Below are 21,990 nucleotides of genomic sequence, written 5' to 3'. Positions count from 1 at the left end.
ATAGTTTAGCGCTAAAAACGTAAAAGGTATTGAACCCATAACATTTACATTTCGAATATGCATCTATTTGACTTTATTTGTTATGACAAAGAAAAACTTAAAAAGATTTGACATTCATCAGTAAATAAATAATTTTTTATTAACAAAATTTTCACCATAAGCAATAGCTATTGTGATTTTAAGATTCATTTATTTCCTTTTTAATTTACTTTTGCATAAATTTTTTAGGTCAATTTTCATTTTAAATACGATAATAATAAAATATTAATAATTTTTCAAATTGCTACCAACTTGTCATGAATTTAAACAAAAATACATTTTAATACTACATTTTTAAGAATTTGAAGTTCACAAATTCTAATTTAATTAGTAAGTGAATTTGATTTTGACAAAGTATTAAATTATATAGCAGTTAAAATTATTTAGGAAGATAAGAAACATAATACTAGAATCATCTAATTTTAATCAATTTAATTAGAAGTTGGGGATGCAGCTCAAATGGCAAAGCAACTCGCTTTGCATGGGGTTCGATCCCCCACATCTCCGTATTCTCCAAATCCTTAATATCTTAAACCATAAGAAAAAAGTCGCTATGATAAATATAAACATGAGGAGAGGTCTCTAAAATTGTCCCCAAAATAAATAAAAAAACTTTAAAAATAAATTAAAAAGGAGAAATTGTATGAAATAACAAACTAATAATTCAAATTAAATGTTATAGCCATAGTTTATTTTATTTGTAATTCGCAGCAAACATCCCATTTTTTTGCCATATGATTAGGTATACAATTAGCCATTTTATACATTTCAGTATAAAATGTATTTATGTTTGTATAAAGCGAGAGAAAAGTGTATATACAAATACAAATACAAATACATATATTTTTGTTCTATACACTTATAATTATACAAATACAAATCTTATTATACAAATTATAATGTATAAATGAATTTATACAAAATTGAACAATTTGTATAAAATTTTATGTATCTAGCGAATTATACAAACTATAGCTATAACGTACAAATCAAAAGCTCCATAGCAAATTATACAAATCAAAAGCTCCATAGCAAAATTTAGTGCAATTATTCAAACTATAGCTATAACGTACAAATATGATTTTTGTGTTTGCTATATATGAAAGTTGTTCAAACAAAAACATTCAAATAAAGCCCAATCCAATCACCCAATTAAGTCCGCTAAAAGATCCGGGTCCAGTTATAAAATTGTCGGGTCGGTTCATATAATTACGCCAACCTTCAACGCCCTTTCTTGCTGCAAATATTTGGGTTTTTAGGGTTCTTACAATTTCTTGATTTTGTATTCATTGATTGAAGAATCACGATGTTATTATCGCATCGGCGTCGTAGCCCAGGTTCTTTTCCTTCTTCATTTTCATTTATTTAATTCTAATTTGTTCCAAGAACTTGCAGTTTGATGAGATTATATTGTTAAACTGTTATTCATTTTGATTTTTGATATCTCCCTTATGTGTTTTTTCTTTTCGATGAGAACTCTCAAACGAACTGATCTAAATTACGTTGAATTTGATGAAATTCACTTTATTTTCCCTTTTGAACTGTAGTTTTAGTAATTTTGTTTTAAGGGACATTGTTGTAGTGGTAAGAGTGAGAGTGTGTGTTAGGAGAACAGATTGGTTTGAATCCTGCTCTAGATAAAAACATGATTTAAGTGGAGCGGAGAATGGTAAAAGGGACACCACTGTCCTTGGGTGTTTCTTGGTTATGGGAGTTGGACAATTTTAGTCGTTCATATATACGGCATGAAAAAATGATGCTTAATGTATGGAAAAAAGTGATCATTTTAGTTCTTCATATATACATGTAATCGAAATAGTACTTTTTGTACATATGAAGGGCTAAAATGATGACCAACTTAAGGCTTTGGTTGATTTTGGATTATAAGCACGTTTAATGTTTACCAAATGCTTAGATAAGGTAGAGAGTGCTTATAAGCCAGTTTGACCAGCTTATAAGCTTAGCCAAACACTCTCTAATGTCCGCCGCTTCACCATATCAACTACTGCTATCTATGATTCAGAAATGGTAAGTACATGTACAACCTTCTCTACCTATGTTTCTTTTGGGTCATGGCACTCTCCATTATCTATTGGCTTTCTATGGCTTTTGGGGTGCTGAGGAGTTGTGCTCAACATGAAGGGTTGGTGATAAATAAAAGTTAATTTCTCAACTCATTCATTTTTTTTTAAAATTCTGCACTATTTATCTATATATGTCAACAACATCCTTTTAATGAATGTTGATTTAATAGCCTAGATAGCTCTTCCAGAGACGAAGTTAAATTTTATTGTTTATATATTTTTTATGTATAGATGGTTATTATGTTTGTACCGAAAGAGTAGTCACTTTAGTACTTTTTGTAGATGTATGCTGCTCATCTTTGTTGTTCTATTAAATTATTTTTTCGCTTGGATTCACAGATCTGTCTGTTTGAAACTGTGGCAATATGGAGGCAATGTTGGAAGGTAATGGAGCCAAGTCTTATCTAAGGTCAGAATTTTTATTTTTATATGGTTGATTGTTAAAGCACGAGAACCCTGTACGTAATACTCATAAAATCCGAAATATGCTTCAACAATGTTCTTACATACATAGTTTAATAGGGAAAGAGATAGCAGGGACCAGTGAGTGAACTGTGATTACTATTCAAAAAAGGAAGAGTTATATAAAAAAACACTTACCTTTTATGGCGCTATTCCTTGAAGTTTTTCAATTAAATCTATAGCTTAGGGCCTTGAATTGGAAAATTTTGACACATGGATTAGAACTCATAGCAACATTCTTAATTTGAAAACAGAGAAAAGATGAACTGAAACGTGGAAACTTGTCCATATGAAAAATTCCTTTTTCAACATGTAGTGCATGTGTTTCTTAATCTCCATGTACATGGTAATAGTTGCTAGTGGGTGGTAAACTATCATATACATCTATTTGCATTAGGGTGGTGATTCAGTTTTCCAGGCAAGTGGTGTAATGAAATTCATGGCAAATGTTCAGTGCCTGAAATGAATACGTACACGTGTTCTTGTTGTCCTCATCTTTCTTTGTCATAAGCAAAATTATTGAGCTCATCTATACTACTTATTGTGCCCCAACCTCTGTAGTAACTACATCTCCCACTTTTTATCCTGTTATCACTTATTACCGGTTCTTTTAAAAAAAGAGTGCGTAGAAAATAAATTCACTAAAAATTGTTGCTATTTTTGGAAGTGTAACTTATGAATGTGTAAAGTATTGTGTAAACGTTTAATACTTTGATATCATAGTTTAGATTTGCAACACGCTCTCTGTTGTGTCTTTTTATTGGACCAGTAATGTGAAAATATTCTCTTAATTGTGATGGTGAGGTTCGAACCCAGAATTAGTGTTTGTTATGATATACTTGATATGCTCTGATATCATATTGATGTCTTTAAGTTGTTGTTTGAATTGTGTGGTTGCCTAGTCTAAAACCTTAAAGTTCATGAGAAGGAGCATATTTATCTGTTAGGTTTTAGGTCTACACCAGTTAATAAGCAGAAATTATTTTGAACTGTCACAAAAATGACAGAGTGTGCCATGGTAGCTGGTCGGGTAATGTTCATAACCTCTGAATGATCCATCAATACTGAAATGTCCCTTTTGAAGCTTTCTCGCTTGGATTTATTACTTTATTTCCCGAGAGATTTAAAGAATGTATAACCTCTCTATCTCCATGAGTTAGGGGTAAGGGGTAAGGTTTGTGTACACTCTACCCTTCCCAGACCCTAGTTTGTGGGATTTTACTGGTTATGTTGTTGTATTGGGTAGTTCGATATTCCGTTGGCTTCAGACTGTTTCAACTCCATGGCCTTGCAATCTACGTTTTTTGTAGTTGCTTCCCCTGGCACTGGTTTTGTATCTTGGTTTTGCAACAGTTCTATTTGGATAGTTGAAAATGAACAATGTGCTTATTGAGACTTCAATTACAAAGGTGTTTGGAATAATAAAGGCCTGTTTGTAACTGAACCTCTGTTGAAATAATCAAAGGAAAAAGAAGAAGAAACTTCTGATAAAAAAAGCTCTTTTTAGGATCCTTATACTATAGGATCAGAAGTTGCTTTATTATTTAGGAGTAGTGCTACTTTCAGTTTCTGGAACCAATTAGATATCTCCTATGTAGTGTCCTTGCTATGCAGAACTATTTTTATCTGTGAGAAAGTTTGTATAACATGTGACGCCGTTGGTTGCTTAACATCTGTTGTGTCTTCTTAATCACAGGCTATGGGGGAATTCTTGGTCAGGTGATTGTTGCCTGTCATCAGTCACTTGCAAGTAAGTGTTTGTGGACATATGTCCACTTTGGAATAAAAGAAATAAAATTTGGGTTTTGCTGACTCCTACTTAAGCAAATAACAAATACATCACTCTTCAAATACACCAGCTTTTGATGTTTTTTTTTGCATGGAAAGCAAGTGCAAATGGAAATCATCTGTAGGAGCTAACTTTTGGACCTTCAGATTACAGTACAAAAGTATATTGAATTTCCGTGTGATGACTCAGTCATCCGGGGAAAATATGTGCTTGAGGTGGTGACATCTGGCGGTTAATGTCTCAACAATCAGTGCTTTTCAAGAAGCAATTCATCATACCTCGATCGAATCAGAGGCTAGAGAAATTCTTTGGTTCATGGAGCATCTAGCATGGGAGGAAGTGTTGCAGGTGTGTCTCATTGCATCCTGTTGTTTTTGGACTGGTATTGGAGTGCATTGCTCATGAATTTGTCTCTTTATCAATTTTTTTGAAGAGGTATAGTAACTCATCTGAGAGAAATGCAGAGACGTGGAATTAGTAGATTTTCATCTTCAAATGAAGGTTCATAGAACCAAAGTAACTTTAGAAGCACTTCTCCAGAGTAAAGCACAGCTTCCAAATTAGATCTCCTTTTAGCTGTGCTTCTTCTAAGATTCTCCTTGTCTTTCAAGGGTACTATGTTGAGCAGATAGACACCATATTTTCCAGTAAAAGTTTCCGTATGTATTTGTTTTCAATTTTTCCTGTGCATGCTGTACTGCACCGTAAGTACAGTATTAGTGAGTTGTGTTGAAACAATGAATACTATTTTTTATCACATTAAAATAACTTAACTTTATCCGGATTGAGAGTGCGCTACCATGGATGATCATTTCTGCAGATTCTTCTGTTGGTATCAGTGTTCTAAGACCCCTGTTGAATCGTATTCTTCATGCCCAGCTGTCTCATCTAATGGAGAGTTCAGTCGTATGTGTTCCTTGTAGGATTAATACTCCAAAAACAGATAAGAAAAATAAATGAATCAGTAATTAAGAGGCTCTTGAAAACGAGAAAGAGGAGAGGTGAAGTAGGCTCAATCATAGTAGTGTTACTTTTCTAATTTTATCTTCTCTGATCAACAAAAAGTTGTTTTTATTTATAACAACAAAGTAAATTTATTACTCTTTTCACTTTATCCTAGCTTAGAATTCTCTCTCTCCCGTAATGCTTCCATTAAAACCAAGAATCTCTGGTGAAAAAGAGTGGCATTTGGCTAGACATAGCCAAATAGCTCATACAACGAATGGAGACCAATCAATTAATGTTTAATCATTTTGTATACATTAAACAATAAAAATTTGTTGCTAAATTAGCGATGAATTTTGAAAAAAAAAAAAGTTAGTTATGGGCTGTTTAACAAAAAATTAGCAACAAAATTCGTAACTAATTGATATCTTTTTTAGTAGCTAGCTTGCAAAACTTCAGTTGCAATTCATGTAAATTAAACAAATGACTACTTTACACAATATTTGTTGTTGCAGCATCCGCAGAAGATTGGCGAAAGGCTCTTGACAAGGTGGTTCCCGCCGTCATAGTTCTCCGGACCAATGCTTGCCAAGCATTCAACACCGAGGCTGCTGGTGCAAGTTATGCTACGGGCTTCGCCGATTTTCTCTATGGTGCATATATAATACCTGCAATATAAGAAGGAAGAAGCAAAGAGAAAGGAGGAACCCCGATAATATGTATCTCAATTTTATACAGGTACATGACTGCATGCACTAGCTTTGTATTATTAATTGGTACTGCTTTTGGGAAGTACTAGAACTGGGGTTATGGGAATTTACTTTTAGCATTTCGACTTTGATGAATTGCTTATTTATATCATGCTATAGAACGTGCCTCGAGTCTGAAATATTTAAACTAAACCAGAAGTCACTATCTTCAAGGCTCATAGTACATGTATATTGTGTAGAGTTCCAGTTTTTTTTATTCCGATCATCCTCATACTTGGCCGAGGACACGCTATATCATAGATTAATTCTGCATCAACATATCTTAGTATATAGGCCTGTCCAGCAATACTGGCAACACAGGGAAAATGTGCCCTTCAAGCAATGTGACCAAAATGATCTCTTCAGACATTTTAACAGTAAATTAGTAACATTTCACAACATTCTCAATAATCTTTTTAAAAGGATTTTTGCACTATAATTTGACAGTCTTATGTTTTTCTTGAAACCATGGCTCTTTTATAGCCATTATCAGTGCAAGATTGATGAAACTGACTTACAAGTATGTATCTCCGCAGCTCCACCCGTGGTTCTATGCATGCATAAGTATTTGCATACGTCTATTATCTTTTAAGGTTTCTATACTCGTGAAACTTCTATATATCTTGATTGATATTTTTATTCTTCCAGACATCCTGTGGCCATAACTTACGTTTGAAGTGCTTCCAAAAATGGATTGGACAAGGCAAGGATACAAGAGTCAAATGCCGCAGTCAAATTAGTCGCCAAATGATTAATCAATCAACCACAAATAGACTCGGCACTGGTGACTGCATAAAAGTGATGCTTTTACAAGTCCTCAAGTAGCATGTCCTCAGGTAAGCACACACTTGTCTATGAGTTCAACCGTCCCCAATATCTTTAACGTAAAAATTAATTCTTGGATCAACCTGTGTATACAGGTGAATCAAGAAGATCACCCTGACAACCCGTTTATTAGGGAAGGAGCAGCTATATAAAAGAGCTGGAATGGATATTGCATCAAGCGGGAGGATATTTGTGACACTGAGCCCCAATATTTTAACAGAAAAATTTAATTCTTGGATCCACCCTGGTATACTGGTGAATCAAGTAGATCACCCTGATAACCGTTTATTAGGGCAGGAGGGGCTATATAAAAGAGCTGGAATGGTTAATGCATCAAGCGGGAGGATATTTGTGACCATCCCTTCGGATCATTTCGGGCCAATATTGGTGGAGAATGATCTGGAGAGAAATCAAGGTGTTTTTGTTGGAGAATTGTGGACACATCACTTGAATTGCAGGAAATGGGGTGTGCATTGGCCCCATGTTACTGGAATTGCAGGACACGCAATCTATGGTGCTCTCAGGTGGTTATGAAGATGATGAGGATCATGGAGAATGGATTCTCTACAGAGGAAAGTACGTGTTAATTATCCCTTCATAGATGAATTTTCAATATTTCTGGTTAGTTTTGAAGGTACTACTTCATACTCGAGGCATGTACGTATAGGCTGATTGATAATATTTTGTACTTGAGAGTTTTTCATTATCAGATATCTACAGATAGACATTCATAAAAAATAAGAACAATAACCTAGAAAAAAGTAGATTATCTGCTACAACATATTAAAAACATCGAGTTAGTGTAAAAATTCTTTACCCTAGAGTACATACACAAGTTAATTCCATTTTGTAAGAATTAATGTTAATTAGCACTAGAATGGTTTCCTTCGCTAGGTCTAATTCCGTAGCATTCAATTCCAAGAGTTTTGGTAACTTCAGTAAGTTTGCAATATTTATGGTTTTGATTTCTACATCAGAACAACTTACCTAGTTTAACTCTTAGGAATCTTTCTAGTGGTAATTACATTTGACAAAGTGTAATTTCTATACCTTGACATCTTTTAGTACAAAGAAGGGTCAAATCTAAAAGGAGATAGGAAAAGAAATAAGGAGGTCAAGAAAGTACTTGTGGTTGCACTGTGAACTCCTGACGGCTACCTCCATTAACTCCACGAACTAGTAGACAACACATTACCTCCTAAGCGAGAACAAGGAAAATATCAGTGGCAATAGATGAACAAATCTGAGATGGGAGAGAAGAAAAAAGAAATACCTCTCAATTGTGAATTCTCCCGTGTGAGCTTTGACATACAGAGAAGGAGAGGAGCAAGATGGAAACAAACCTAGATTAGGAACCAAAGTGTGAGGTTTTGGTGGCTTCCCTGGGAAAGAACAAAGAAAGGGCAATCAAGTGTTTAAGCTGTCAATAATTTCTTTAAATTAGTAATTTGACTGCGGAAAAGCCTACTAAAGGTTAAGCTTAAAAAGGAAAGAACGGAATAGGCGGAAGTTAGTACGTTTCCTCTCTTAATATAGATAGAGGGTTTGGTTTGGGTTGGGCCGTATTTTCTCCATCACAAACATTGTTGATAATTGATATACGGCCCAAAGCTTTATCTATAATTAGGATAGGAAACCAAATAACTTCCGCCTCTTTCGCTCTTTCCCTTTTCAACTTAGCCTTCCAGATGCTTCCCTCCGGCATTCACCGAAACCTCACACTTTGATTCCTCCTCTGGGTTTGTTTCCATCTTTCTCCTTTCCTTCTCCGTATGTCATAGCTCACACGAGAGCATTCACTACTGAGATGTATTTCTTTTTTCTTCTCCTTTATCTTAGTTTTTGTTCATTTCTTGCCATTGATAATTTCTTTATTCTTGCTTTGGAGGTAATGTGTTGTCCACCAATTCGTGGAGGTAGCCGTCAAGAGTTCGCAGTGCGACCACATGTACTTCCTTGACCTCTTTATTTCTTTGCTTGTCTCCTTTTAGATATGACCCTTCTTTGTATTTTGTCAACTATGTAAAATAATATACAGATCTTCAAGGTATAAAAATTAAATTCCGTCAAATATAATTAACTAGGTGTGTATATACATAACTACTAGAAAGATTCCTAAGAGTTAAACTAGATAAGTTGTTCTGATGTGGAAATCAAAACCATACATATTGCAAACTTATTGGAGTAACCAAAAATCTTACAATGAGGAAGAGAATATACACCAATAAGAACCAACCCTTCATATTGAACATGTCATTATTTGGCATCCCAAACGCCATGGAATGTTAACAATATCACGGAGTGCACCATAATCCAAAATAAATATAGGCAGAAGGTTGTACATAAACTTAAGAGATGAATATATTTAGTTATTCTCCCATTTGGTTTTCGATTTTCATCCCGTGTTCGTATTGGGGCCCAACCAAATTTGGATTCACGACATGAGAAGTTCCACGTCAAGGGTAAAACACTCCCTAACAAAGACAACTTTGTATCTAGTAGGACTCGGACCCAAAACTCTAGTTAAGTATGAGCAGATAGTTAGACATCAATGATGAAAACAATATCATTAGAGTATATCTGGTTACACAAAAAACTTAAAAAGTCAATACAATTCATTTTGACTACTTGTATAGTTGTTTAGATAACTCTTAAGTTCCTCTCCTACCATATTGTCCACCGTATAGCTGCATGTACAATTCTCCAGTTATGGGAATTTACTATTAGCATTTCGACTTTGATGAATTGCTTATTTATATCTTGATATAGAACGTGCCTCGAGTCTGAAATATTTAAACTAAACTAGAAGTCACTATCTTCAAGGCGCATAGGCTATATCATTGATTAATTCTGCATCAACATATCTTAGTATATAGGCCTGTCCAGCAATACTGGCAACACAGGGAAAATGCGCCCTTCAAGCAATGTGACCAAAATGATCTCTTCAGACATTTTAACAGTAAATTAGTAACATTTCACAACATTCTCAATAATCTTTTTAAAAGGATTTTTGCACTATAATTTGACATTCTTATGTTTTTTTTAAACCATGGCTGTTTTATAGCCATTATCAGTGCAAGATTGATGAAACTGACGTACAAGTATGTATCTCCACAGCTCCACCCGTGGTTCTATGTATGCATAAGTATTTGCATACGGCTATTATCTTTTAAGGTTTCTATACTCGTGAAACTTCTATATATCTTGATTGATATTTTTATTCTTCCAGGCATCCTGTGGCCATAACCTACATTTGAAGTTCTTCCAAAAATGGATTGGACAAGGCAAGGATACAAGAGTCAAATGCCGCAGTCAAATTAGTCGCCAAATGATTAATCAATCAACCACAAATAGACTCGGCACTGGTGACTGCATAAAAGTATGCTCCTACAAGGCCTCAAGTGGCATGTCCTCAGGTAAGCACACACTTGTCTATGAGTTCAACCGTCCCCAATATCTTTAACGTAAAAATTAATTCTTGGATCAACCTGTGTATACAGGTGAATCAAGAAGATCACCCTGACAACCCGTTTATTAGGGAAGGAGCAGCTATATAAAAGAGCTGGAATGCATAATGCATCAAGCGGGAGGATATTTGTGACACTGAGCCCCAATATTTTAACAGAAAAATTTAATTCTTGGATCCACCCTTGTATATTGGCGAATCAAATAGATCACCCTGATAACCCGTTTATTAGGGAAGGAGGGGCTATATAAAAGAGCTGGAATGGTTAATGCATCAAGCGGGAGGATATTTGTGACCATCCCTTCGGATCATTTCGGGCCAATATTGGTGGAGAATGATCTGGAGAGAAATCAAGGTGTTTTTGTTGGAGAATTGTGGACACATCACTTGAATTGCAGGAAATGGGGTGTGCATTGGCCCCATGTTACTGGAATTGCAGGACACGCAATCTATGGTGCTCTCAGGTGGTTATGAAGATCATGAGGATCATGGAGAATGGTTTCTCTACAGAGGAAAGTACGTGTTAATTATCCCTTCATAGATGAATTTTCAATATTTCTGGTTAGTTTTGAAGGTACTACTTCATACCGAGGCATGTACGTATAGGCTGATTGATAATATTTTGTACTTGAAAGTTTTTCATTATCAGATATTTACAGATAGACATTCATAAAAAATAAGAACAATAACCTAGAAAAAAGTAGATTATATGCTACTCTCTCCGTCCCATTTTATATGTCATCCTTTTCTATAAATAGTTGAACCACAATACTTGTCATTTTATAAAATTTATGCATAAATTACGATATTTTGCCTATTATACCCTTGATAGAATAGTTAATTAATCTTGTCATTATTAATAAAGTTGACTTAAGAAAATATTAAATAATGGTAGAAGGGTAAAGTTACATCTTTTCTTAATGCAAGTGCAACGTAAAAAGGTGACATAGAAAATGGGACTGAGGGAGTACAACATATTTAAAACATCGAGTTAGTGTAAAAATTCTTTACCTTATAGTACATACACAAGTTAATTCCATTTTGTAAGAATTAATGTTAATTAGCACTAGAATGGTTTCCTTCACAAGGTCTAATTCCTCGGCATTCAATTGTAAGATTTTTTGTAACTTAGTAAGTTTGCAATATTTATGGTTTTGATTTCTACATAAGAACAACTTACCTAGTTTAACTCTTAGGAATCTTTCTAGTAGTTATGTATATACCCATCTAGTTAATTACATTTGACGAAGTTTAATTTCTATACCTTGACATGTTTTAAAGATCTGTATATTATTCTACCTAGTTGACAAAATTAGCTGACACAGTACAAAGAAGGGTCAGATCTAATAGGAAAAGAAATAAGGAGGTCAAGAAAGTACCTGTGGTCGCACTGTGAACTCCTGGTGGCTACCTTCATTAACTCCACACACTAGTAGACAACACATTACCTCCTAAGCGAGAACAAGGAAAATATCAGTGGCAATAAATGAACAAATCTGAGATAGAAGAGAAGAAAAAAGAAATACCTCTCAATATTGAATGCTCCTGTGTGAGCTCTGACATACAGAGAAGGAGAGGAGCAAGATGGAAACAAACCTAGATTAGGAACCAAAGTGTGAGGTTTCGGTGGCTGCCGGAGGGAAGCATCTGAAAGGTTAAGCTTAAAAAGGAAAAAGCGGAATAGGCGGAAGTTATTAGGTTTCCTCTCTTAATATAGATAGAGGGTTTGGTTTGGGTTGGGCCATATTTTCTCCATCACAAACATTGTTGATAATTGATATACGACCCAAAGCTTTATCTATAATTAGGATAGGAAACCAAATAACTTCCGCCTCTTTCGCTCTTTCCTTTTTTAGCTTAGCCTTCCAGATGCTTCCCTCCAGCATTCACCGAAACCTCACACTTTGATTCCTCATCTGGGTTTGTTTCCATCTTTCTCCTTTCCTTCTCCATATGTCACAGCTCACACGAAAGCATTCACTACTGAGATGTATTTCTTTTTTCTTCTCATTTATCTTAGATTTTGTTCATTTCTTGCCATTGATAATTTCTTTATTCTTGCTTTGGAGGTATGTGTTGTTCACAAGTGTGTGGAGGTAGCCGTCAAGAGTTCATAGTGCGACCACATGTACTTCCTTGACCTCTTTATTTCTTTTCTTGTATCCTTTTAGATCTGACCCTTCTTTGTATTTTGTCAACTATGTAGAATAATATACAGAAAAAACATCTGGAACATAAAGGGATACCCTTCTTCATCCAAGTTATCTTGTGTCAGCACTACTTCCTTAGCCAATAACCAAAAAAATCAAGCTACTTTGTATGGGATTTTGATTTTCCAAATGTGTTTCCAAGGCCATTGGAGTATCTGCTGGTTTGGTTGGTTCATCTGCCTAGAGGCTGCATTTACTTTAGAAGTCCCGTTACTATTTCGCTGCCACTATAGGATGTCTTGTTCCAGCCTTCAAACCACTGAATTGGTCGATGGTGCTGAAGAATTCTTAATGGTGATGATGATGGTGAAGTTCAAACCCGGATACTTTGCTTGCTTCTGACTCCTTATGACCCCATACTTTTTTGAAGGGTCGTCGGGACATGGGAGCCTCACGGATTTTATGTCTGTTATGATATACTCTGATATCATGTTGATAGGTGTGAACTGTCTCATTTAAAAGCTTAAGCTGTTGTTTGAGTTGTGTTGCCTAGTCTAAACGCTTAAGTTGCAAGTAAAGGAACATATTTATTTGTTAATTTTAGGTCTGCAACCATTAATAAGAAGAAAATTGTTTTAAAATGTCGCAAAAATGACGAGTGTACCACGGTAGCTGGTGGGTAATGTTCAAAACCTCCAAATGATCCATCAATACTGAAAAAGCCTCATTTGAAGCTTTCTCACCTGAGTTTCCTACTTCATTCCCGAGAGATTTAAAGAATGTATTTCGATAGTTCGATATTCCTTTGGCTTCAAACAATTTCGATTCCATAGCCTTGCAATCTACTCTTTTCTACTTGCTTCCCATGGGCACCGGTCTAGGTAATGCATCAGTTAACAGCATCCATTTACTATCTTGGTTTTGCAATAGTTCTATTTGGATAGTTGAAGATGAATAATGTGTTTACTGAGACTCGTCCTGCAAACGTGCTTGGTAAAATAAATACCTGTAACTGAGCCTCTACTGAAATCGTCCAAGGGAAAAGAAAGAATTACTTCCAATTAAAAATAGAACGTTTTAGGATCATTTTACTATTGGGTCAGAAGTTGATTTGTAGTGCTACTTTCAGTTTTTGGAACCAATTAGATATAGTGTCCTAGCTACGCAGAACTAATTTATCTGTGAGAATATTTGTATTACATAAGACGCTGTTGGTGCTTAATGCGAGAATTCTTGGTCACATGATTGCTACAGGTTCTGGAATAATGTCTTTGCTCAGGCATGTCATCAGGTACTTGCAACTTGCAAGTAAGTGCTTGTGGACATTTTGATTTTTGAGGTGTTTTTGCATGGAAAGCAAGTGAAAATGGAAATCATCTGCAGGAACAAGCTTTTGGACCTTAAAATTGCAGTACTAAGCATATAGAATTTTTGTATGATGACTTAGTTACACGGTTATTTTATGTGCTTCAAGCGGTGACGGCTTTATTACATGCCTTCAAATGTGATGTATTATGTAGATGTCTTTGATTAATGGCAGATGGCTCAACAATCGGTGCTGCTCAAGAAGCAATTCACAGTATCACCGATCAAGCAATACCATAACCGAACCAGAGGCTAGGGAAATTCTTGGTTCACGGAGCCTTCGCCATTGCATCCTGCTGTTTTTGGACTGGTATTGGAGTGCCTTGCTCATGAATTCGTCTCTTTATCAATTTTTTCGATGAGGTAATGTTACCTCATTTAAGGGAAATGCAAAGACTTGGGAGTTTTCATCTTCAAATGAAGGTTTACAAAAGCAAGGGAACTTTAGAAGCACTTCTCCAGAGCAAATTAAGCACTACATCTGAATTAGATTATTTTTTGTAAAGTTGTGCTTCTGCTAGAGATTCTCCTGGTCTTTTAAGGAGTATATGTTGAGCAGAAAAGCACTGCCCGGTCACCGTATTTTTCCTGTACAAGTTTCCGTGTATATATCTAAACCTTAAGTAGAAGCATTTTAGTTAATGATTTATGTAATTTTCATCACGTTTGGCGTCCTTTCGCTCATCCCATCATTGTTTCAGGCACAGTTGGCTATTGAAATCTAGTGAGTTGTGTTGAAGCAATGCCCCTGATATGGTGAAATAGATAACGGAACAATGAACGGCGAGGGCATTGAGAGTACAAAGTAATGTCTCTTGGTAATTCGTCATTGAAAGTCTCTTGGTCGAGTCCATCAGGAATGATGAGAGGAGAAAGGGAGAAACTGAGCTTGAGGAATAAGCCCACATCCGTCCAAGGCATATAGTAGTAAAAACTTACTCGAGTGTTTACACCAACCCAATACTCATTACGGTAAGTTCTTACCTTGAAGCATTTTGTTGCACTTTAATCATTCTAGTGAAGTGGCGTGTTTCCCTATGAGGATGATAAAAAAAAAGTAGTGCTTTTAGGTAGATAGATAGATATGTAATGCAGTAAAGTTTGACAATATTATATAGGATATGGAATCTGATTGACTGTATCAAGTTTGAAATATTGCACCTTACATTAAATATCTTTAGAGGAAAGAAGAATTTTACCCTCTGCAGAATCTCTATCTTATCTGCTAGTAGTAGCAGGGACTCTCAAGTATTTCAAGAAAGCAACAAAGTTAGTTGACTACTTGTTGTGACTTTTTCGATGAGTTGTGAATTTTTCAAATAATTGTGACTTTTTCAATAAGTGGTGATTTTTTCAAAGAGTTGTGACTTTTCCAAAGTGTTGTCACTTCTTGAAAAGGTCATGATTTTTCAAATAAGACACAAAAAAGATTTGTTCATACTACCCTTTGTTGACATAAATAGAGGAACTTTCTCTCATTTTTCAACCACAATTTTTTCTAATCATCTACTCTTCTTCTTGCATATTAATTTTTTTTTGTGTAATTTATTATCGTTGAGTGAATTCAAAGTTTAGTAAAATATGAGGTACTACTATTTTGATGAAGTAAGCCGTAAGAGGGTATATTTCATAACCTCGAGTACTTGAGGAAAATAATATAATTTTGATGATATAATAATAATTATTTTTTGCTTAATATATACATTAGTATGTAATGTTCCAATATATGAAGTTAATATGATGTAGTCTAAATTTATTTATTTTTGTTAACAATTTCTCTTATGATGTAGATATATGCTTTGGAATTTATTTTTCCAAAATTTAGAGAATTGTCACGATTTGTTTTTGATGCTCAAGACAAAAGAATGTTTTTATTTATCAATGCTACTTGTGTGGTTTAGTTGAAGAAAAATTGCTATTACTATTTAAACATTGCCCTTTTGTTTTACTTATTTACTATTTCTTAATATTTCAATATTTTAGAAGAAAAGTTCATATGACTTGTAATAACGCCAGTTGAAGTTTGTATTAGTTGAATTTTTATTTTTTATTTAATAGCTAATTTTATGAGATAAATATTTTCATTAATGCAAATATTTATTTATATTTGGGTAGGTGTATTTTAAATTGTTCCGAGTTCTTTTTTCTAAAAAGAAAACTCACTACAAATGTGAAAATATAAAATATAGTTGTTCTCGTCACATGTTCATATGATATCTAAACAATTTAACGTAGAATACACATGCAAAGCACATCTGGTTAGATGACAACAAAAATACAAAACAAATATTGTCTATAAGGTAATATTAGTGAGATGAGACTAATTACATGATTGAACTTCATCAAATTGAAATAAATATATACATAATTACATTTAACTAATAAAGTTTTTCATTAACCATTTTCATAGGTTTGCGTGAATAAGAGATATATATGACGATCAATATTGAACATTCACAGAAGAATCTGTAATATTTTTTGCTAAGCTTATTATTCAAATCTTCGCTTAAATAAGCAAATACTATTTACTATAACATATATTTTTAAAATTGATAATCACGTGTCAAAAAACTAATATATATGAAAGACAGTAGAAAAAAAATAATAACTTAGGTGCGACGATCTAGAGTTGTGAAGGCAAGTTAGAGCGTGTTAATTAAGTGAGATCGAAGTTGCATGTGGAAATACATGACATCTCAGACATATACTGTTTGCAGTTTATAAGGCTATGAATATCTTCTTTAACGGAATGTGCAAGAGTGTAAGAGACGGATCAAAAGAAGTACTGATTAATAACCCTTCGGGATGATCCAGTTGTTTGAGCTTGAGATTTTCATGTTAGAGATCTCAAGTTCGACATCCCTTGTCTTTGAAAGCAAGGGGTTTGCCTTCTGGGTTGAGCTCATCGCACTGGGCTTGCTTGGTGCGGGTTACCTCTCCTGTGTGGTTTGTGAGCTATTGCATAGAAACAAATGTTTTACCATGTGCGCACCCAAAGAGTAATGGCTGCAGATTTTTCTTGTCATGAAAAAAAATACTAATTGATAAAAGAATATTAACACCAATCACTACTATTTAAAAATAAGACGTATAAATTGAAAAATAAAAAATATCTAATAAAATAGTATTCACACCAATCGATCCATAGTTCCAGACATATAAAATGGAACATATATAGGAGTAACTAAGGAGTAAAATAATATTCTTGCCAACCGATTCATAGTTCCTATATATTTATGTATTACTTCAAAATGTATGAATCATACATGTTGCCCAACATTGTCTCTGTCAAGGTTGTATATCGTTTTTCAGCCGAAAGCTTAATTTTATGTGATAAGAATAAAGATGCCAATTAGTAAACAAATAATAATTAGATTTGAACTTTTTGTTTTTGTTTTTTCGACCGGTGTCTGAAACTCATATTGCAGCTCCAACTAAATGCAGATTTCTTACTGCATGGCCTATTTGGGAGGGGGTTACTCCCTACAAGATTTTCTCTATATTCAGGCTCGAACCCGAAACTTCTGATTAAGGGTGAATCAGTCTCACTATTGCACTACTGAATATACCTTCTACTTACCACATTAGCAATTGTTAAAATACAATTTTGAATTTTGTTTGGATGATTGTTACACATTTATTTCATAAGGTATCGTATAATTTTAGTAAAATAAATTAGGTAACATCCCACCCATAAGTCAATTAAAGTTATGAATAATGATGATTCATGAACATTGTGCGGCGGTCGGTTTATGTGTTTTATTCACTCACTATTATACACATGATGAAAGCCGAAATCTATGACTTCTCAATTGTTTTTTTTTTCAACCTTTTCATATTTGTTCTAATCTTTATATATAAAAACCTAATTAATTAGTATAAGATACAGAGAATTTGCACAACTACGCTTATTCACTTTACTTTCACTCTAATCTAAGCTTAGCTTTTTTTTTTGAACTAAAATATAGACATTGTTTTTTGAATAAAGCTTCATGATGACAATTCCATGCATGTTTTCATGCAAAAAAGGGAAGCTTAGATCATTATCTTTCAACTTTTGGAAATGCATGTCAAAAGGTGAGTTTCATTTTGGACTATACTAGATTCACAATAAAGAGTGTTTTTTCTGTCTTTTATTTCAGGCCTGAAGCATGTTCTTTTCCTCTTTTTGGATAGAAACTAAAGTAGTAGTATTATATCGTGTTCGGAGTAAAAAAGCCAACTTTTTCTTCCAAAATGCAGAAATGGCTTTTGAATTATTTTTTTCTACGAAAATTGGATAATGAGATCCTTTCTTAATTTTAACATCGTTAGCGACATCTAAAATTTGATCTTAGTACTTCCTCTGTTTTAATTCATGTGTCCATTGGTACGTTATTTAACTAGATACAAAATTTAAAATAAATTATTTTAGACTATGTATAGTGCTATTTTTGTTGGGAGAGTGAGAGAATTAAATCTCACATTGGAACTAGAAAGAAAAAGAACTTGTTTGTAAGGTGTTGGATAATTACTTGGCTATTCTTGATGGTGTGAGGTTTTCTATTTTTTTTTTTAAATTGTGTGAATTTGGTCTAAATTAAATAATATCATACCGTGTTAAGAGCATTTTAATTGATCATTTAAAGATTGATGTGCCTACCTTACATGTTTAGATGCAGAGAAAATTATTACTCTTAATTATTCAGTGTTTAAATTTAATTAAAGACAAGGAATTTTTAGTAATCAAATATATGTATTCATATTAACACATTTTAATCTTGGAAAAAGTTCAAAGTACGTAGCATTCACACTAGGAAAGTTCCTATGAGTAAAAATTTTATTGAACAAGTATTTGCAAGTATTTTTATGTAAAAGGTACTTGCGCACATTCATAATCTAATTTTTTTTAAAAATGTTGCAAGAGAATTTAAGACTAGATTCCCTTCACTTAGCATCAACATTTAGCATTAATTAATTAATAGTAAGATTTAAGTGAAAGTACGGCGTTCCACATATATAATACTATGCTTCTATAGTCTAAGTGAAAGGAATTAGGCATTAATTAGTCCACACTAATTACTTGCGTGGGCCCTTCTTCTTAATTAATTACCTACCCTTGCCATGCAAAAGAAGCAATTAATTAATTACTAGCCAACTTAGTTCAGCTAGCTAGCTATAGCTACACATAATCAAAATTCTACTCGCTATGTATATATAGCTCCTTAAATTAATTAATTAGGCATCATTTTGCTCGGACTCTCCAATATTGTTATCGTAAACTTATCAAAGTTCGATTTATATTGATTGTGTATATATAGCTACCGTTTTAATAAAATGAACAAAACACACAATAAGAAATAAATCATGCTTTGATCATTATATTTCTAATCCTTAAATTATAATTTCAATATAATTTGTTTTCGAACCAAGCGATCCCTAGCTATACACATATTTCATAGATTAGGGAGGAGTAAAGATATAATTGAAGATTAAACTTAGTCCTTAAAACACATAAAATTCATATTTTCCCATTACTTCACCACTATATATTATATATAGTTCATAAATCATAACAAGCAATAAATTGAAATACAAAAAATAAAATAAAATTGAAAGCCCCACAATAAAACCACAAGATAGAGCTATTGCATAGGAGCAAAATCCTGTGCGCACCCAAAGGATAGCAGCTGCGAATTTTCCTTGTGATAAAAAAAAAAATATAAGATACGTCTCTATCCCTTCTAAAATTAAGCTTATACCATTAGATCATAGACTGAGACAACACATATTTATTTATTTCCTTATATTCTCAACAATACTCATCACTTGCAAGCCTGATTCTTTTTCATGGTCCAAACACGTACAGGGATGTTCATACTCAGGACCTTTAATTTGTTAGCTGGCTCTGATACCATCGTCATGCATATTGAAAGTTACTTTTCCTGCTTATACTCTTCCCAATTACTTTCATCATGTTGAGGTCCACCACTTGAAGTAGAATTTCCAAAATGCGACCCAGAATATTTCATAAAATCTTCTTCTTCATCTTCTTGATAATTATAATTAATACTTACTTGTTGCTGCTCATCATAAACTGGCAATTCCACTGATGATTGCGAAATATCAAAAGACGATCCTGATGATGAATACTGATAACAAGTACTTGGTGAAACGTCGAAATTCAAATCAATATTATTGTCACTACGAAGTAACAAATCAGCATAGTGATGAACATTAGGGTAATTCTGTTCAAACGTATTAGTTGATGACGTGGCAGGTGTAAATTGATGTTGATTAAAGTATTGGAATTGTCCTTGAACTCTTTCAGGGAAATTGAGTTTAGCTTTGTTTCCTTTGAATCTAAGAGCAGCTTCATCATAAGCAAGTGCTGCACCTTCTGCAGTTTCAAAAGTACCAAGCCAAACCCTAGCTGCTTTTTTTGGGTCCCGAATTTCTGCTGCCCATTTACCCCATGGTCTTTGACGAACTCCTCTATACCGCCTTCTTTCTGAATTCCCTATGTACATAAATTATTATGAGATTAAGTGTCCATTTGGATGGACTTATTTTAGGTCTTATTAAGCAATTTTGAAGTGTTTGGGTAAAGTTAAAAAGTGCTTATAATAAGCACTTAAAAATAAGCCAAAAGCCATAAATTAGAAATCATAATTAACCTATGGCTTTTGGCTTATAAGTCATAAGCCAAAAGTTAATCCAAACAGGCCCTAAATAACAAAGTTCACATGATAAACATCAAGCTTCTAGGTTCACTCATAAAAAATAATCAGGTCTGCACGTGAGGGGCCAAGCAATAAAAATATTCAAGTAAATAAAAATATCTTCTCTGGAACAACTTAAATTTTTAGATGAGACAATATTCACATAGAAATAAGATCTTGTTCTTTTTTTATCCTTAAGCTATACTTTTTTTTTTGGTTTTCCACCCGGTTTCGGAGCCCACATTGGAGCTCCGACTAAATCCTGATCGCGCACTATAGGGCCCATTCGGGGATAGCGCTCCCAACTGGATTTTCCCCATAACCAGGGCTCGAACCCGAGACCTCTGGTTAAGGGTGAAGCACTCTCACCAGTGCACCACAATCCATGTTGGTCTCCTTAAGCTATACATGGAAGATAATATATATACCTTGATCTTGAATAGACGATTGAGATTGATTTTGCTGAGTAGATTGTGGAATTAGGGTTAGTGGATCAACATGCACGGCGTCCACGGAGGAATCACCACCAGCAGAAGAAGAAGAGTTACCAATGACTTGAGAGAGTGCAGAAACCATAGCAGACATGTCTTGTTGAGATCGAGTTGATGAGTATATTGGGAATATATTACTAGTGTCTTTTTCTTCTCTTTCATTATTAGAGCCTGATCTTTTCATCTCTTCGATCTAACAAAAACATTCAAACAAGAGCTTAGCTAGCAGCCAGCTATATTACTAAAAATTAGTAAATGAGGTGAGAAAAAGAAGTGAGCTAGGAAGGAGGAGTGAAGAAGATATTAGGGTTTACTACTCTAGCTTTTTTATGAACTTAATGTGAATACATACTAGTTATGTGGAAAAAAATATACTCTATACGGTCCAACTTTATTTTTTTTGTTTTGGAGACTAGTACAATATTCAACTTTGTCTGCTTTCTGCTTTTGTTTTTATTTCATATGCGGCATCAGAATATATACTCATTACATTTCGATTTATATGGAGCAATTTGACCAAAAAGGGACTTTAATAAGCAAAATGGAATATTTCTGAAAAAATTGTGGTCATAATATGTGGATGACTTAGAGCGTGTTTGAATTGAGTACTTATTTTAAATACTTTTGTATAGTTTGAGTAAAATAAAAAATATTTTTAAGTATTTGTTCAAATTTTTGATACGTTTTTTTTTCTTCCAAATTTTATAAAATTAGAATAAACTTATTTGGCAGTAACGTTTTAGATATTATTTTACAAAAAAAAAATCAATGGCAAAAAGACAAAAATCGGATGAATTAAATAGACATACAATGTTACTACCAAATTTACTGCCAAATACATTATATTAATTTGTTACTCAGAGACACATTTTTAAGCTAAAACGTTATTAACAGTAACATGTAATTTTAAACAAGCACTAACAT

At 33.8% G+C, this 21,990-nt stretch overlaps 1 protein-coding gene and 1 long non-coding RNA gene across 5 annotated transcripts; one reads left to right on the top strand and one right to left on the bottom strand.

Annotated features, from left to right (window-relative positions):
* Positions 1–1,259: 1,259 nt before the first annotated feature.
* LOC125857454 (uncharacterized) lies at positions 1,260–14,310 on the top strand. Of its 3 annotated transcripts, XR_007445666.1 has the most exons (9): positions 1,260–1,376; positions 4,282–4,722; positions 5,835–6,057; positions 6,717–6,904; positions 6,989–7,469; positions 10,123–10,309; positions 10,394–10,933; positions 13,764–13,963; positions 14,050–14,310. It is a non-coding gene; the product is annotated as an uncharacterized LOC125857454 (long non-coding RNA). The 3 variants fall into 3 exon arrangements; XR_007445667.1 differs by lacking the exon at positions 13,764–13,963 and having other exon boundaries at positions 10,394–10,875; XR_007445668.1 differs by lacking the exons at positions 10,123–10,309; positions 10,394–10,933; positions 13,764–13,963.
* Positions 14,311–19,535: 5,225 nt separating this feature from the next.
* LOC125859736 (ethylene-responsive transcription factor ERF114) lies at positions 19,536–21,514 on the bottom strand. Of its 2 annotated transcripts, none has more exons than XM_049539552.1 (2): positions 21,004–21,514; positions 19,536–20,364 (listed from the first exon to the last, which is right to left on the bottom strand). In XM_049539552.1, exons 1-2 carry the CDS (start codon positions 21,248–21,250, stop codon positions 19,790–19,792), a joined length of 822 nt encoding a protein of 273 aa, XP_049395509.1. In that variant the 5' UTR covers positions 21,251–21,514; the 3' UTR covers positions 19,536–19,789. The 2 variants fall into 2 exon arrangements, with proteins under 2 accessions (XP_049395509.1, XP_049395508.1); XM_049539551.1 differs by having other exon boundaries at positions 19,537–20,373.
* Positions 21,515–21,990: the final 476 nt, after the last annotated feature.

Source organism: Solanum stenotomum, chromosome 3, assembly GCF_019186545.1.
Source record: "Solanum stenotomum isolate F172 chromosome 3, ASM1918654v1, whole genome shotgun sequence".
Classification (NCBI taxonomy): Eukaryota; Viridiplantae; Streptophyta; class Magnoliopsida; order Solanales; family Solanaceae; genus Solanum; species Solanum stenotomum.
This window is presented reverse-complemented; position numbering and strand designations above follow the sequence as displayed.

What these genes read in the sequence shown, in the direction of transcription:
- LOC125859736 (XM_049539551.1), bottom strand. Translation starts at nt 21,250, where the DNA reads ATGAAAAGATCAGGCTCTAATAATGAAAGAGAAGAAAAAGACACTAGT. An exon ending in ATCGTCTATTCAAGATCAAG is followed by an intron (nt 20,374 to 21,003) that starts GTATATATATTA and finishes TTATGTACATAG; the next exon opens with GGAATTCAGAAAGAAGGCGG.